This window comes from Gavia stellata, chromosome 8 (assembly GCF_030936135.1).
Source record: "Gavia stellata isolate bGavSte3 chromosome 8, bGavSte3.hap2, whole genome shotgun sequence".
NCBI lineage: Eukaryota > Metazoa > Chordata > Aves > Gaviiformes > Gaviidae > Gavia > Gavia stellata.
In genome coordinates, this window is record NC_082601.1 from 898925 (window position 1) to 911901 (window position 12977).

The 12977-nt window shown below is 54.2% G+C and overlaps 1 protein-coding gene across 1 annotated transcript; it reads left to right on the forward strand.

Annotated features, from left to right (window-relative positions):
• The first annotated feature begins 8809 nt into the window (after window positions 1-8809).
• On the forward strand, window positions 8810-12529 carry ERMN (ermin). Its single transcript, XM_059820719.1, has 3 exons — window positions 8810-9056; window positions 9379-9465; window positions 12090-12529. The coding sequence occupies exons 1-3, from the start codon at window positions 8810-8812 to the stop codon at window positions 12527-12529; spliced, it is 774 nt and encodes a 257-aa protein (XP_059676702.1).
• Window positions 12530-12977: the final 448 nt, after the last annotated feature.

Here is a 12977-nt window from a genome sequence, read left to right on the forward strand (position 1 = left end):
TCCCGTTAGAAAGAGGCTGGAGCCCAGAGCGTACGGCAGAGAGAGACCCGGGGCAGTAACGTTTTGCAATGAAGGGCAGAGCTTTACCTGTGGTTTGCAGTGGGTGTGCTGGAGCGGGCCGGGAGCACACTTGCCAACTCCCCCGGCACGTGTGTGGCTGTCAGGACCCGTGCCGGCTCTTTCGCTGTGGGGCTGCCCACGCCGGCTCCCGCTGGCTGTGCGAGGCTGTTGCCCCGAGACGCTGCGGCTGGAGGACGTGCGCGCTCGATCTGTGCGTCAGAAAAAGAAAGGGTGAACTCCACAATCCACTTCCCAGTCTCCAAAGCAGGGATCGCCTCCTCTGGTCAGCCGTGCTGACAGCCTCGATAGACAGATTTACAAAGTAAACGCCAGCTGCCGTCGCTTTCGCATCTCTTAGCAGCTGTTGTATAAGCCCTGCAGAAACCTGGTTTATTAGTTGTGATCTGACCAGCTGCAATCTCTGTGGGTAGCCAATATCCCATGTCCTGCCAAACCTGTCTTTTTCCAGGGGATTTGGAGTAGAAAGGACCCTCCTGGGCACGCACGCAGCCCCGGCTCTTCTGCTGTGCCAGTGCACGGGAAGCCGGTGATGTGTGTGCGCTCGTCGCCCTGGGCAGCTCCCCGTGTCCGGAGCAGGGTGCACTGGTCACCACGCGCCCGTGTGGGCTCCTGTGTCAAACACGGGAGGAGCGCAATGGAGAGCACAGGCAGCATCGGGCAGAGGTGCGAACAGGCTGGTCGCCCCCTTCAAGAGAGCGCTCCCCAAGGAAAAAGGGTGAGGAACGTAGGTCTGCGTGGTTCAGGAGGGAGGCAAGGGGCAGCGGCTGCCGTGGGGAGGGTGCAGGCGGCGGGCAGTGGGGAGCCAGCGAAGGGCAGCGGGTCTCCGTGCGTCTCCTGCTTCCCAGCGCAGCTCTGCAGTGCCCTGCCGAAGCTGCGGCACTCCTCTCTGCAGTGCCGGCCAGCCTTGCTAGAAACAGCGTTTTCTGCATGGTGTCAGCTCGGCAAGAGTCACTGGGGTGCCGGGGTCTCACTGCACCCCGGAGGGCACGGTGCTCGGGTCGCCCGGCCGGTTTGTTACCAGGTTTGAGAAAATGTCTGCTTACAATGTTGTAACTGTATAGCTCAGCTTGATTTGACCTCTTAAGGCGAGAGAAGTAAAGGCAGAGGATTGTCCTGCAGGGACGAGCAGGATTGTTCCGTGCCTGGATGCGGTGGCAGGTCACGGGTCACGCTCCGGGGACCTCCTTAGAGGGCTGTGCCTGGGAGCCGGTCCCTCTGTGGTCCCGGGGGCTGCAGGAGGTGTTCGCACTGTGCGTCGGCAGGAAGATCATCAGCTGTCCACGTTTCTTCAGGAGCAGAGACTTCAGGCAGTAAGATTAACTGGATAGCTTATATGAAGCGATTTAATAAATACGGGCATAGAAGTGAAGAAAAAGAGAAATTTTATTTCCCTCTCAGGCAACACAGAAATAGGCTGTTTGTTCAGCCCAAGCAACCTAATTATGTTTTTCAAATGCAATTGGAAGAATTTTAAATGTAATTTAAATACCTTGTGTGACTCATTCATCTTCTGACCGAGCAGACCATGCTGTTGTTTACCATTCAGGTACTGCTGCGGCAGGATTTCCTGGACTCTTCAGAAACCTCAGGCTAAACCCAATAGCTTCCCTCCGAGATGAACCCCAAATAAAAACAACCTGTTCCCGATACTTCTGTAATTAATGAACGTTGCTAAGCCAGCAGAATCTGTACTGGCGCCTGTAATTTCTCCTAAAAGGATTAAGTAGATGGTATTATGGCAAGTCTCCGGGAGAGCTGGAGGGCAATCAGGAGAGCAGCTCAGGAGTTTTTTACGTGTGGGAATGATGTTCTGTCCGCGCTGCTGAACCGAACACCTGCAGTTCAGCCCGTGAGCCCCTCGGCTGTCGGTTCATCCCCCAGCCCCTGGGGCCGGAGGTGGGCTTTGGTCTGACACCTGCCAGGAGCCAAAGCCGATCTGTCAGCCCAGGCTGGGGCATTTCAGGTGCTGGTCTGGGCTCTGGAACTCATTGCTAGGCATCAAGTTCTTTGCCTGTGATTTGCTGTCTCAAGATAGAGTTTTACTTTTCTTTGCCAATAACAGTAGCTGAAAGGAGAAAAAAAAGTAGAGATTATCTCTATCTGGACAAACTGTGGGGTTAAAGGCGGATATACGGGTGTCCGAAAGCAACTGTTCGCACAATAACCAGAAAACCTGGTGAAGGTTGTCGTAGTGCCCCAAAGAGAACAAACAGCTCCAGCACTTAGAAAGGGACCTTAAACTCAGTCACACGTTGCAGTTGGGACACTGCGCCCCAGGTGCCAGACCCACGGCCGAGGGAAGAGCGGTGTCCATCACGCTCACTGGCAGGAACACGGGGCCGTTTCCAGCCGAAGTCCGGCGCGTTGCTGCACGTGGCCGTGGGTGGCCAGTGGTGCCTGGCTCCTCAGGAGCGGGAGCGCTCCTCTCTCTACCTGGCCAAGGCGTATTTGGACCCACGACTCTTGCATGCATTTGTGTCAGAGGACAAAGTATTCCTAACCTGAGGTGGGTTGAAGCTTTGCCCACGGGCTCTTTCACTTGCGTGAAAATCAGTGCACGCCCAAAGCCAAGCCAGAGCTCTTTGCCTTGGAGCGTGCAGGCTGACTGCTCTGCAGAGACCCATAAAGATGCGTCAGCCTGACCGGGGCCTGCTTCGCTTTTCCCCCTACAGCTCCTGAATTAAAGTCTCTCTTTGCCTTCATTGCAGCTGGTTTATAGAGAACCGGTGGCAGAGGTGGGGCTGGACAGGGTGCCTTGGTCACAGCCTACATCCTCCGCCTTGTTTTATAGAGGGGGAAAAAAGGGTATTTAAAACACTGTATGAACTCTACTCCCTAAGGCTGCGTCTCTGGTGGAAATTAGTGCAGCTTTATGGTCCAAAGCAGTGATTCCTTTTGGTATGGAATGTTAATTTGACATACCTTGAGAGATACCTGCTTGCCTTTAGCGCAGAAAGGCTGAATGAGGAAAGGCTGGACACCCAATAAGATTAAGAAAGCCCTTAAGAAAGACCAAATAAATGATGCTCTTCCAGCGGCAGCAAGAGCATGCTTTGGTTGCTACAAGACGACAACATGACATGTTCACGGCCATGACCAAAACAGGATGTGGGTGACAGGCGGGCTCTGCGGGGCCGCTGCAGCCGGCGTCGAGCTCAATGGTGCCCCAGCCTTTGAGGAGAGGAAGGAGCTCGCAGCCAAACCAAATAACTCAGAGAGCAACATGAAGGAGAAACCTCTTTTAAAATGGCATTTCTCCTTGCAGAGAGCCATCCGGAAGGATCCCTGCTCCGCCTCCCGGGAGTCGGGGCAGGAGGCGGGCGGGCGTCTGGGCAACGCTGCACGGGGACGCCGTGGTTCACGGGGTTGGGGCTCCGAGTGGCGTGTGTGGAAGGTGCTCTGGACCTTCAGCAGAGGAGGTGTTCTCACTGATCATGGGGTCGTTGAAGGGTTTGCTTATTTTCCTAACGGCCAAGGGATTGCCTTCTCTCCTTATCCCCCGTAGATAAAGGGGGCAACACGAGTTTACTGCCCAAAGAAGTGTGGCTGCTCTGAAGAATGCAATTCCTTTTTAAACTTAAAACTTTAATTAATTTGCTGAATGCTACTGAGCCTGATCTTGTAAGGGTTCTTAACCGCTTAACCGGGTCTTGCCCAGTGCCCAGATCTAGACAACCCCTTCCTGAACTCAAGACCCTGCGTCAAATACAGGCAAGAAGACACAGTTGTGGCACTCAGCCCTGGGTTAGCAGTAAACAGGCAGAAAACCCACTTGAGGTGAGCGGAATATTTGGGTCCTAAATCTTTTGGCTTGATTTAGTGTGGCACAGGGTGAGCTGAGGCGTCTCCAGCGCAAGAGCTGGCAAAACCTATTTGCTTTAGCAGCGCAGCCTCGGGGTGCTGGCTTTGCACCGGCGAAGGGGCAGGTGTCGTCCCGGGGGACGCTCGGCTGCTCCTGGGGCGCAGGCATGGCCCCTCTGCCGAACGCGCTGGTTCCTGCGGCTCCAGCACTGATCATGGGGCATGGCAGCATGTTTTCCAAAGGGCCTAGAAGTGCCTCTTCTGCTGCCCGAGACCTATTCACCTCGTTGACGCTGGCTTGCAGCTCTCTAGCCAGCCTTGCCCTTTTTTCATGACCTTTGCAGTACCTCAGGGGTTTTTTTTCTGGGCTCTCTTGGCCTGTAATTTCTACCGCCGAAGTTTTTTTCCACAAAACCATGAAACAGGTTGTGGCTTCTGCTGGGAACATTTCAAATCCAGTGGAAAATCATTCTGGCGTCAAGGCTGTACTACCCTGCAAAAATCCCCTCGCAGATTAAAGGTCCGGCCCTGGAAGCTGTGGAAATACATGAGGAGTTCCTGCATTTCTCTGGCTGACCCGTGTTTCTGCGTGTCCTGGGTTTCGCTCCATTTCAGTTGCGCTCGGAGCAGGTGGCCATCCCTTCAGCGACCGCTTCCCTGTGCGCTTTTCAGCGACGGCTGTGTTTCTGCCTCCCCGCGTGCAGTTCTGCTCCGCTGACTTCTGCTCTCGTACCCAACGGTTCCTTTCTCATGCAGCTGTTTTAGAAGTTCTCGTGTGTAGCAGCTGCTTGCACCCAGCTTTCGCAGCACTGAAAAAAGATCATGAAACGTAGTTAGTGCGGATGATGGAGTTTGTCCTGCCTGCCGCTGCCAGGCAAAAGGGACGCACACCTTACACATATAGAAAGCCAAGAATTTATTGCTCTCCTCCCACCACAGACCAGCTGCTTGTTACTGCTGTCTGCATAAAACGATGGTTGTGCCACACACAGATAAGCATAAAGAAAGCAAATTCTCCACAGGCACCTGGTCAGCCACAGAAATCACCGTCGCAGCGAGACCAAGCCAGCGAAGCCCAGACAGAGCCCGTCCGACCAGCCCCCGCGCTGAGGCCTGGCAAACTCGGTGCAGAGCTGATGGCCTGTGAGGGAGGACAGCAGTGCCGCGTTGCTGCCATCGGCAATGCCAGGCTGCACAGCCAAGAAGTGCCCCGGTGGCACCCGTGGGCGAGTGGGGACAGGAGCTTCTCCAGCACAGATGGACGTGTCCGGGAGAGCAGAGAGCAGGGCTATTCTGGTGATGCTCCGCTCGGGGAAAGGTCCGCAGCCTGAATTGCTTCCGTAAAGTTTGGCTCTTTCAGTACAGGCTTTTTCTTTCTTTAAAAGCCTGAAGAGGCAGAAATCATGCCACCTCAGGTTTGTGCAAATGAAACGTTTTCAGAGCCTTGAGAGGTGGTTTCGCCCAGCTCTGCTTATCAATAGCTGCCTGCGGAGGGAGGAACTCGCAGCCGCTTTTCCCTTCTCCGAGCCCAGCTGTGAACGCCGCCTGCTTAAAAATACCCCTGGGGATGCTGCAGCACCCGAGCAGCCTCCGGGCTTTCAGCCACTGTGATGACCTGGGGGTGGCGGGCGGCCCCGCAGCTCCTGGGGACGGTCTGGGGAGACCAACCTGTGCGGGCAAATGCCTCCAAACAGGCAGGAGCTGCGCTCCCCTCATCAGCCTTCCCTTTGGGCTCCGTGCGCAGTGTTTGCCAGGAGGAAAGCAGCGGCTGCCTATTTTTAACACTGTCAAAACTTGAATTACCCTGCGTGTGCCCATGGTTTGTAGCTAGCGTGCCCTTGCTGCATCATGCTGGCACGTAGTCCTGTTTTTCAGAGGAAACGCGCTGCTCCTCCTGCAGCTCCTGAAGCCAAGGGAGCATGGGGGCAGCAGCAGCAGCATCCCGGCCCCGAGGCCACGCGAGGGCTGGCTGGTGCCCGACATGGGGGAACGCCCCGGTTTCCACCTGTCCTTTCATTCCTCCGCTGGGTGAAAAGTTAAAATTCTGAAATTTTCTATAGAAGAGGAATCCCAAGGTATGTACCTCATAAACGTATTTATCTTGCTGACAAAATGGAAATGCTTGATTGTAGTTTGTTGACGTGATCCACAGGAGTTTTTCTCTGGGTGCTGAAGTGAAATGTAATCCCTCCTGGCTGTGTGCAGCGGTGGGAACATTTGTCTCGGGTGGCACCATGCCTGTCATCCTGCCCCGGCTTTCGGGTGGCAGTGCATCTCCTGCGCTGACCGCAGGTTACGTGGCTTCTGCTCTAGAGCTGCTCTGGTGACCGCGTGTGGTGCACGTGCCCCTCCGGGCAGCCAGGTACCTGCACAAGCTGCTCCTGGAAACCTGTGACCGGAGCAGAAACTGGGGAGCCGCGCGTTGACGACAGAGGAGCCTACGGAGCTCTGCGAGCACCCTGCCACGGTGGTCTCTTCCTATTTCTGGAATGAATTGGAATTGCTGTAGCTGTAATGATTTACCTCACCGACTTTCAGATCCCTGTTGTGCCCCAACGCCTCCGAAATCCCAGGTGCTATTTCTGAAATTTAGCGAAGGATAGCTCGAATGGAAACTTCCTGCGCTAAAGGTCACACGGAAAATGATTTATAATAGATGCATGCAAATCGTGTTTCCACCACGAGGCGCTCATTTGGGAAAATGTGAATTGTCAAGAGCTGGTTGTGTACCCAACAGATGGCACCAGGAAATACCAAAAATTGTTTCAATATCTTTTTGCAATCAAGAAGTCAGGCAGGCAGGCAGGTTCCTGGGGAGATGGGGACAGGACCTGTCCCCGTCCCTGTCCCTGTCCCGGTGGGAGGGCCCCCCGCTTGTCAAGCCTGGTGCCATGCTTTCAGCTTCGGGTTATTTCAAGTTTGAAGCCTGGCCGGGAGTTCACCTCATGCTCGAGCCCCGGTGCAGGATCTGTGCTGGCTGTGCCAGGCAGGGTGCGCTGCCCATCCCGGGGTGGCCGTGGCCCCTTGCCCCCCTGTGATGGCCGCATCCCCACTCTGCTCTCGCGCCCGCCGCCAGGTCAGTCATGAGCCAGACTGGCCCGTGCGGGGCCGGTGGGGGACATCCCCACGATTCCCTGCCCAGGGGTGTGGGTCTGCACAAAGCGAGGTGTGACGGCACGGATGGGCAGCGCGGGTGTCTGGCTGCGTCTCGGCTGATGCGCCCCAGGTCGGCGCTGCCTCTGTCGCCTGCAGCTCCTTGGTCTCACAGGTACCTTCACGGCACAGCCCTGGGCTGACGGTGCAGCAGGGATGCTCAGGTAAGTCCCAGCCGTGAAGCCTTTTTCAGCAGTGTTTCCACACTGAGGGAAACCCTGTGGACAGGACCTGTCAAACGAGAAAGCACCTGCAGGGTCCTTTGTATTATCTCAGGGACATGGAAATAGCTTGATAAGAATAGAAAGTAACTTTCTCCTCTCCAGCCACCAGCCCGTGCCAGGTACCCAGCCTCTCCTCCTGAGGGCACCTACTGCTGTGTGTTGTCAACTCACTTTCAAATCTCATCATCCATTTTTCTTGGGCAAATTTTTCCAGCGTAGGATTGATTTTATAAATCAATTACACGAAACTTATATGCATAACAATGACAAAAAGTTGATTTAAAGATGCAAACTCACAGCTGACCAAAACCAGTGGAAAGGCTTTGGGTCCATTTCTAATCAAGGTCTGAACTCGACAAGAGGATTTCCAAATCCTAAAGCCCAAAGATGTCAAAAATGTTGTATTGTACGAACATAAGAAGTCATTCACAGCAGGAGATTACACTCTTACGTAAACCTGGCTTTGGGCACCGGGGTTGAGATGAGTTCAGCTACGGTCAGAAAATGCCCCGCTGCTGCTCGGGTGATCCTCCTGCTTCCCCTGTAAAACGTTCCCCTTTTGCTCTTGCTAGCCTTAGGTCTGACTGATGATTACTGACGTAAGCGCTAACCTCATCCCTTGCCCCTTTTATATGCCTTTAAAGAGCGTTTCTACTGCTGTGGCCAGAAGCTGCTTCTGCAAAAGGGGGGTGTGCGGTGGCTCGGCGACCTGCCACCTCGGTTCACATCTCGCCACGAAACGTCACTTTGGCTCGTGCTTTTGGTCTTCATCTTCCAGTTCTGTCCCTGCGGGCCGAGCCCTTGAGATGCATCTCGCTTAGCAGGTAATTGCAGATGCTTGGCGTCCGGCGGGACGTGGCCCTGCCTGTAAAAGACACGTGGCCGGGCTAAGGCTGTGCCGCAGAGGAGCGGGGCGTTGCGCCGTGTGCGGGGCATGTGCCCTTCCAACCAGCCGGTTTGTTCCCTGATGAGGACAAAATGCGTTCATTGTCCGGCCAGCGGCACGGCGAGGTTTATCGGCGCACAAACCCCATGGGGAATGTTAAGCGGGTTAGGTGGCAGCAGCACCATGGAAGGTGGTCACCCTGCGGGGATTAGAGGTCAGAACAATCCTCGTCCCTGTGACCAGGCGAGACACAAAGAGCCATTGTGCCGAGAGTACAAAATCTCTGTTTATTACCATGGGGCTGACATGCTGAAAGACCCGCTCTCCCTGCCAGCACAAAAGCTTTCTTGCTTCAGATTGTTTGTTTATGTAAATTAAAATGGTGCGTTTAATTATGCAACGGGACAAGCCCCAGCAACAAGCGAGGTGCTGATTGGGCCGCCCCATGGCCAGAGCCCGCTGGCAAGCCCTCCGCACATCTGATGGTGCAACTGCGGACCCGGCTCTGCTGCAGCGCCCGCGGGAGAGGAGACGCGCGTTGACCGTCCGAGCAGGGGAACAAAATCCCTGGGGGAAAAGGGGTGAGGCGTAGCGCTCCCCACCCCAGGAGCGGGGCCCCCAGAGGTGCACGGCCCCGGTTGGCGGGCACGGCACGGCCCTAAGCATGACAGAAGAAGTCCCAGCAGCATCCAGCATGCCCGAGTGCAACGGGAGCGTACCCCCGGAGAAGGGCCCACTCCAGGTCATTGGTGTCATCGACGAAATAGCAAAATCTATCGGGACGGTGCCTTACACAAATGCAGAAACGAGCCTTGACGCGCCACCTGCGAAAGAGAATCAGGAGGAAAATAGAAATTCGTTGGCAGAGGACATAGTTCGTGGGGATTTTGATGGAGAGAAGCAGTGTGAAGGTAAAGTACAAGGCTGCCTTTAAGTGTTTGGAAAGAAAAGCTCTATTTTATGTATAGCTTTATGAATAACGGGATGTACTACGTGTGTTAGTCAAAATTCCTAACCTATGGTAGCTGTAAAAATGGCTCGGAGTAATTCAGAGTTAGGAACAAATTTGAGCTAGCAGTTACACAGGATGCGATGAAAACTATGTAACGAAAGAAACAAGCAATTTTTTAGTCTGCTCTGAAAATCTGCTGCCAATCTGCAACCCTTAAAACCTAGTTATCGTCACTAACTGCTCCATCAGTCCATTTTTTTTGTGCTTTGTATTTCCTAAAGAAAAGCGAGAGGAAAAGGATGGGACACTACAGCAGGGATCAGCTGATATCCAGGACACAGGGACCGACAGCCAGGGATCGGAGGAAGGTAATGGAAAATGCTGTGTGACATGAAGTTTTCCTGAAGCATAGCAATGAGTAGCCTTCAAAGACAATGACATACAGGTGGTTATTATTTTTTTTTTTAACTTGGTGAGACCCTTATATTCTGGAGAGCAGTGACTCTTTTCTCATCTGTAGAGTTGCCGCACCTTAGATAACACAGCCGGTATCTTTCTTCCTGAGGTTCGCGTGTATCTCCATGACCATGGGGTATCGAAGCACCGTGGGGTCTTTGACCAGGAGGTCTCCAACAGCTTTGTGAGGCTGGGAGATGCTTTATCTTCTGCTCCATGCAGGGGAGCTCAGAGGATAACCTCGGGAGGCTGTCAGTCAAAAATATGTGGCCTCAAAACCCAAACTCTTTTCCTGCCTGATTCACCCTAAATCCCCTTGACACCCAAGTATCGAGCAGAAAATTGTCTGCTCTTCTAAAAATCTGCTCCTGGGTGTCTCTACTTGTTCCTAGGGGAAAATGGTAAAAATCAGTTGGAGCCGAGGCTGGATCTCGCATCTGCCTCCCGCAGTGAGCGGGGCTGCAGCGGGGTGCTCGCTGCCCGTCCCCGGCGGCAAGTTAAAATGTATTGAATATATATACACACATAGATTAACATATTTAATTACACTAGACAAAATGCAGCCCCTCCTCCAAAAAGGAGGAGTATTTTATTGAGTATTATTAAAGGAGGAAAGCTACGTCTCTCTGTGGGTGGGCTTTAGGCATCGCTGCCCTTCCATGTTTCCCACCCACGGGCTCTTGCCTGGCTCACCAGTCCTGGCAGCCGCGGGACGAGGGATGGCTGGGCCGTGGGCTGCTGCCGATGTTCCCCCCGCCACTGGCCCGGGCCACAGTGGGGGCGCAGGACTGGTGGCTCTACCGCACTCCCCGGCACCCAGCCGTGGCAGTGCTGGATCCCTCTTGTCATTTACACATCCACCTGGACACGATAAGTTGGTGTTTTCTATATGTCAGCTGCCACATAAATATGAAACCCCTCCTCGGAGAAGAGCGGATTAACAACCCAGAGTAGCTGTTGCGGTGCTGGCCAAGCTAGCGTCATTGCACATAGCTCTAAAAGATGTCTGGGCCATGCCTTGTAAACAGAAACTTTACTTTGATTATGAAAAGAAAAGAATATATGAACGTTTGTCATGGGCGAGATAATATTTCATAGCATCTGCAAAGGTTTTGAGGAGGTGAATCATGATGGAGGCTTTCCCACTTAGAGCTGACATCCATATTGCAGCTGTGTTGCTTTGTGAGTGCACAATAAAACCTATTAAATGATCTTGCACAGCCCCCCCACATTACACCCCCCCGCATTACACACCCCCCCATTACACACCCCCCGCCCCAGCCAGAGGCATTTTATCTCTAAATTGCAGGCAGCTTTTTAGTACCTAACCAATTTAGTCTAATTAATACTCAGGACCCCACAGGCCAAATCTTGAATAGACCATTTGTTGTGACACTAAAGCATCATTTAACGCAGAGACGTGCCACACAGGACAAATAGGAGATGGCCATCTCAGCCTGGTCAGCCACCGCTGAAGGAGGGACGCGTCCCAGGAGGGCAGTCTGGGGTCCCGCTGCATTACCGGCACAGCTGGGCGCTGCATGCAGAATGGCTCCCTTCCCTTCCCTTCCCTTCCCTTCCCTTCCCTTCCCTTCCCTTCCCTTCCCTTCCCTTCCCTTCCCTTCCCTTCCCTTCCCTTCCCTTCCCTTCCCTTCCCTTCCCTTCCCTTCCCTTCCCTTCCCTTCCCGCCCCACACGGCAGGCAGAGCCAGCACCGAGCTGCGGGGAGTCGGAACCCTCCGGTCCCATGGTGGGGTCTACCCCGCGGGGACGGGGCAGCAGCTCCGGAGTGGGGAGTTTGGCTACTTGAGTCCGGCACCTGCCCAAGGCGATAACCAGAGAGCTTTGGGAAAGCCGTTTGGAAAGGCACCACAGCAGGGCCCTGCAGTCGGGTGTTTGCCAGCCGTGGATCCGAGAGGGCAGGAGCAGATCCGGTGCATGCAGGGAGGCAGTGCCTCTGGTCCTGGGGCGCAGGGGGGATGCTGTGCTGCTCTTCCCGCCTCGAGGCTCGACCACTGGCATCTGCGTTGCCTCTCCTTTTAAAGGAGGGTAGTGGGGAGGGCTCCGTGGGAAAGGTCACAGAATCACAGAATCATTAAGGTTGGAAAAGACCTGTCAGATCATCAAGTCCAACCACCACCCCAACCCCACCATGCCCACTAAACCATGTCCCGCAGTGCCACGTCCACACCTTCCTTGAACACCTCCAGGGATGGGGACTCCACCACCTCCCTGGGCAGCCTCTTCCAGTGTTTGAGGTGGTACAAAAGAGGCATTAAAAAATGCAAGGGCAGGTGGCCTTAAGCAGTGAGTTTGAGAATGTATGAAGCCTTTCTAAAGCACGTGCAAGCATCCGTGGTGATGGGGGGTCAGCCTGGAGACGTGGGGCACTCCTCACCGGGCGGTCTCCAGACGGGTGCTTTGGCGGCAGGAGCTGGTAAATCGCCAAGAGCGGTGCTGCATCAAGAGCATCTCAACTGGGACGTGAAGGCGGTGCTGAGCCCGTCCCCACCCGCGCTCCCTCTGTGTTGCTGCAGGGCCGGGCAGCGAGGGGACGCCGGCGGGCAGCGGGGAGCGAGAGCTGGCGACGGCGGCCAGCCCCGGCGGGGAGGCAGCGGAGACCCTCGCAGCCAGCGCCGACGGGAGAGGGAATGCAGCCGAGGAGGAGGAGGAGGCAGAGGAGGAAGAGGAGGAGGAGGACACTGAAGAGGATGAAGTTCAGGTGATTGAAATCAAGAAGGAGAACAGCGAGGGGTCCTGTCTAAAGCAGCAAGACAGCGGCAAGGAGGCATCTCCCCCGGCCAGCCCCGGCTGCAACTCCCAGGTGGAGAAACCAGGGGAGCAGCCCAGCCTGGGGAAAAAAAATGATATCTCCAGACACAGCTATTCCAGATACAACACAATCTCCTACCGGAGGATTAGAAAAGGAAACACCAAACAGCGAATCGATGAATTTGAATCCATGATGCACTTATAAACTGAGGTGGAGAATTGCTTAACGAGCCAAGTGTTCACTCTGGTTTTGGTTTTCTTTTTTGTTTCCCCCAAGACATGTCTCTTCACAGAACGTGAGGTCACTGCTTTTTTCCCTTTTGTATATGATTTCATAATTCACTGCGAAAATTTAACATCTTTGCTTTGACAGCGGGCGGAGACATCCATAGCGCAGGAAAATAAATAATCAGTTTGCTAAGTATAATACCATTTGATTTAAAGTTTATCCTCCTATTTTCTATCCAACTTTTGTAACCATATTCAAACAACAGGATGTCTTGAACTGCCTGGGGCTTCTCTAGCTGCCGACGCACATGTGAGCCACGCCGTCAGCCGTGCTGGTAATGAGTTGGCAGCACAGCAGCTCCAGTTAACACTGGCCGGGGCAGTGTGAATAATAAAAGAGACGACTGTCTGCAACCGCAGCACGC

Coding starts and splice junctions, on each gene's coding strand:
- ERMN (XM_059820719.1), top strand. CDS start 8,810: ATGACAGAAGAAGTCCCAGCAGCATCCAGCATGCCCGAGTGCAACGGG. Junction 9,057..9,378: donor TGGAGAGAAGCAGTGTGAAG/GTAAAGTACAAG, acceptor TATTTCCTAAAG/AAAAGCGAGAGGAAAAGGAT. Junction 9,466..12,089: donor CAGCCAGGGATCGGAGGAAG/GTAATGGAAAAT, acceptor GTGTTGCTGCAG/GGCCGGGCAGCGAGGGGACG.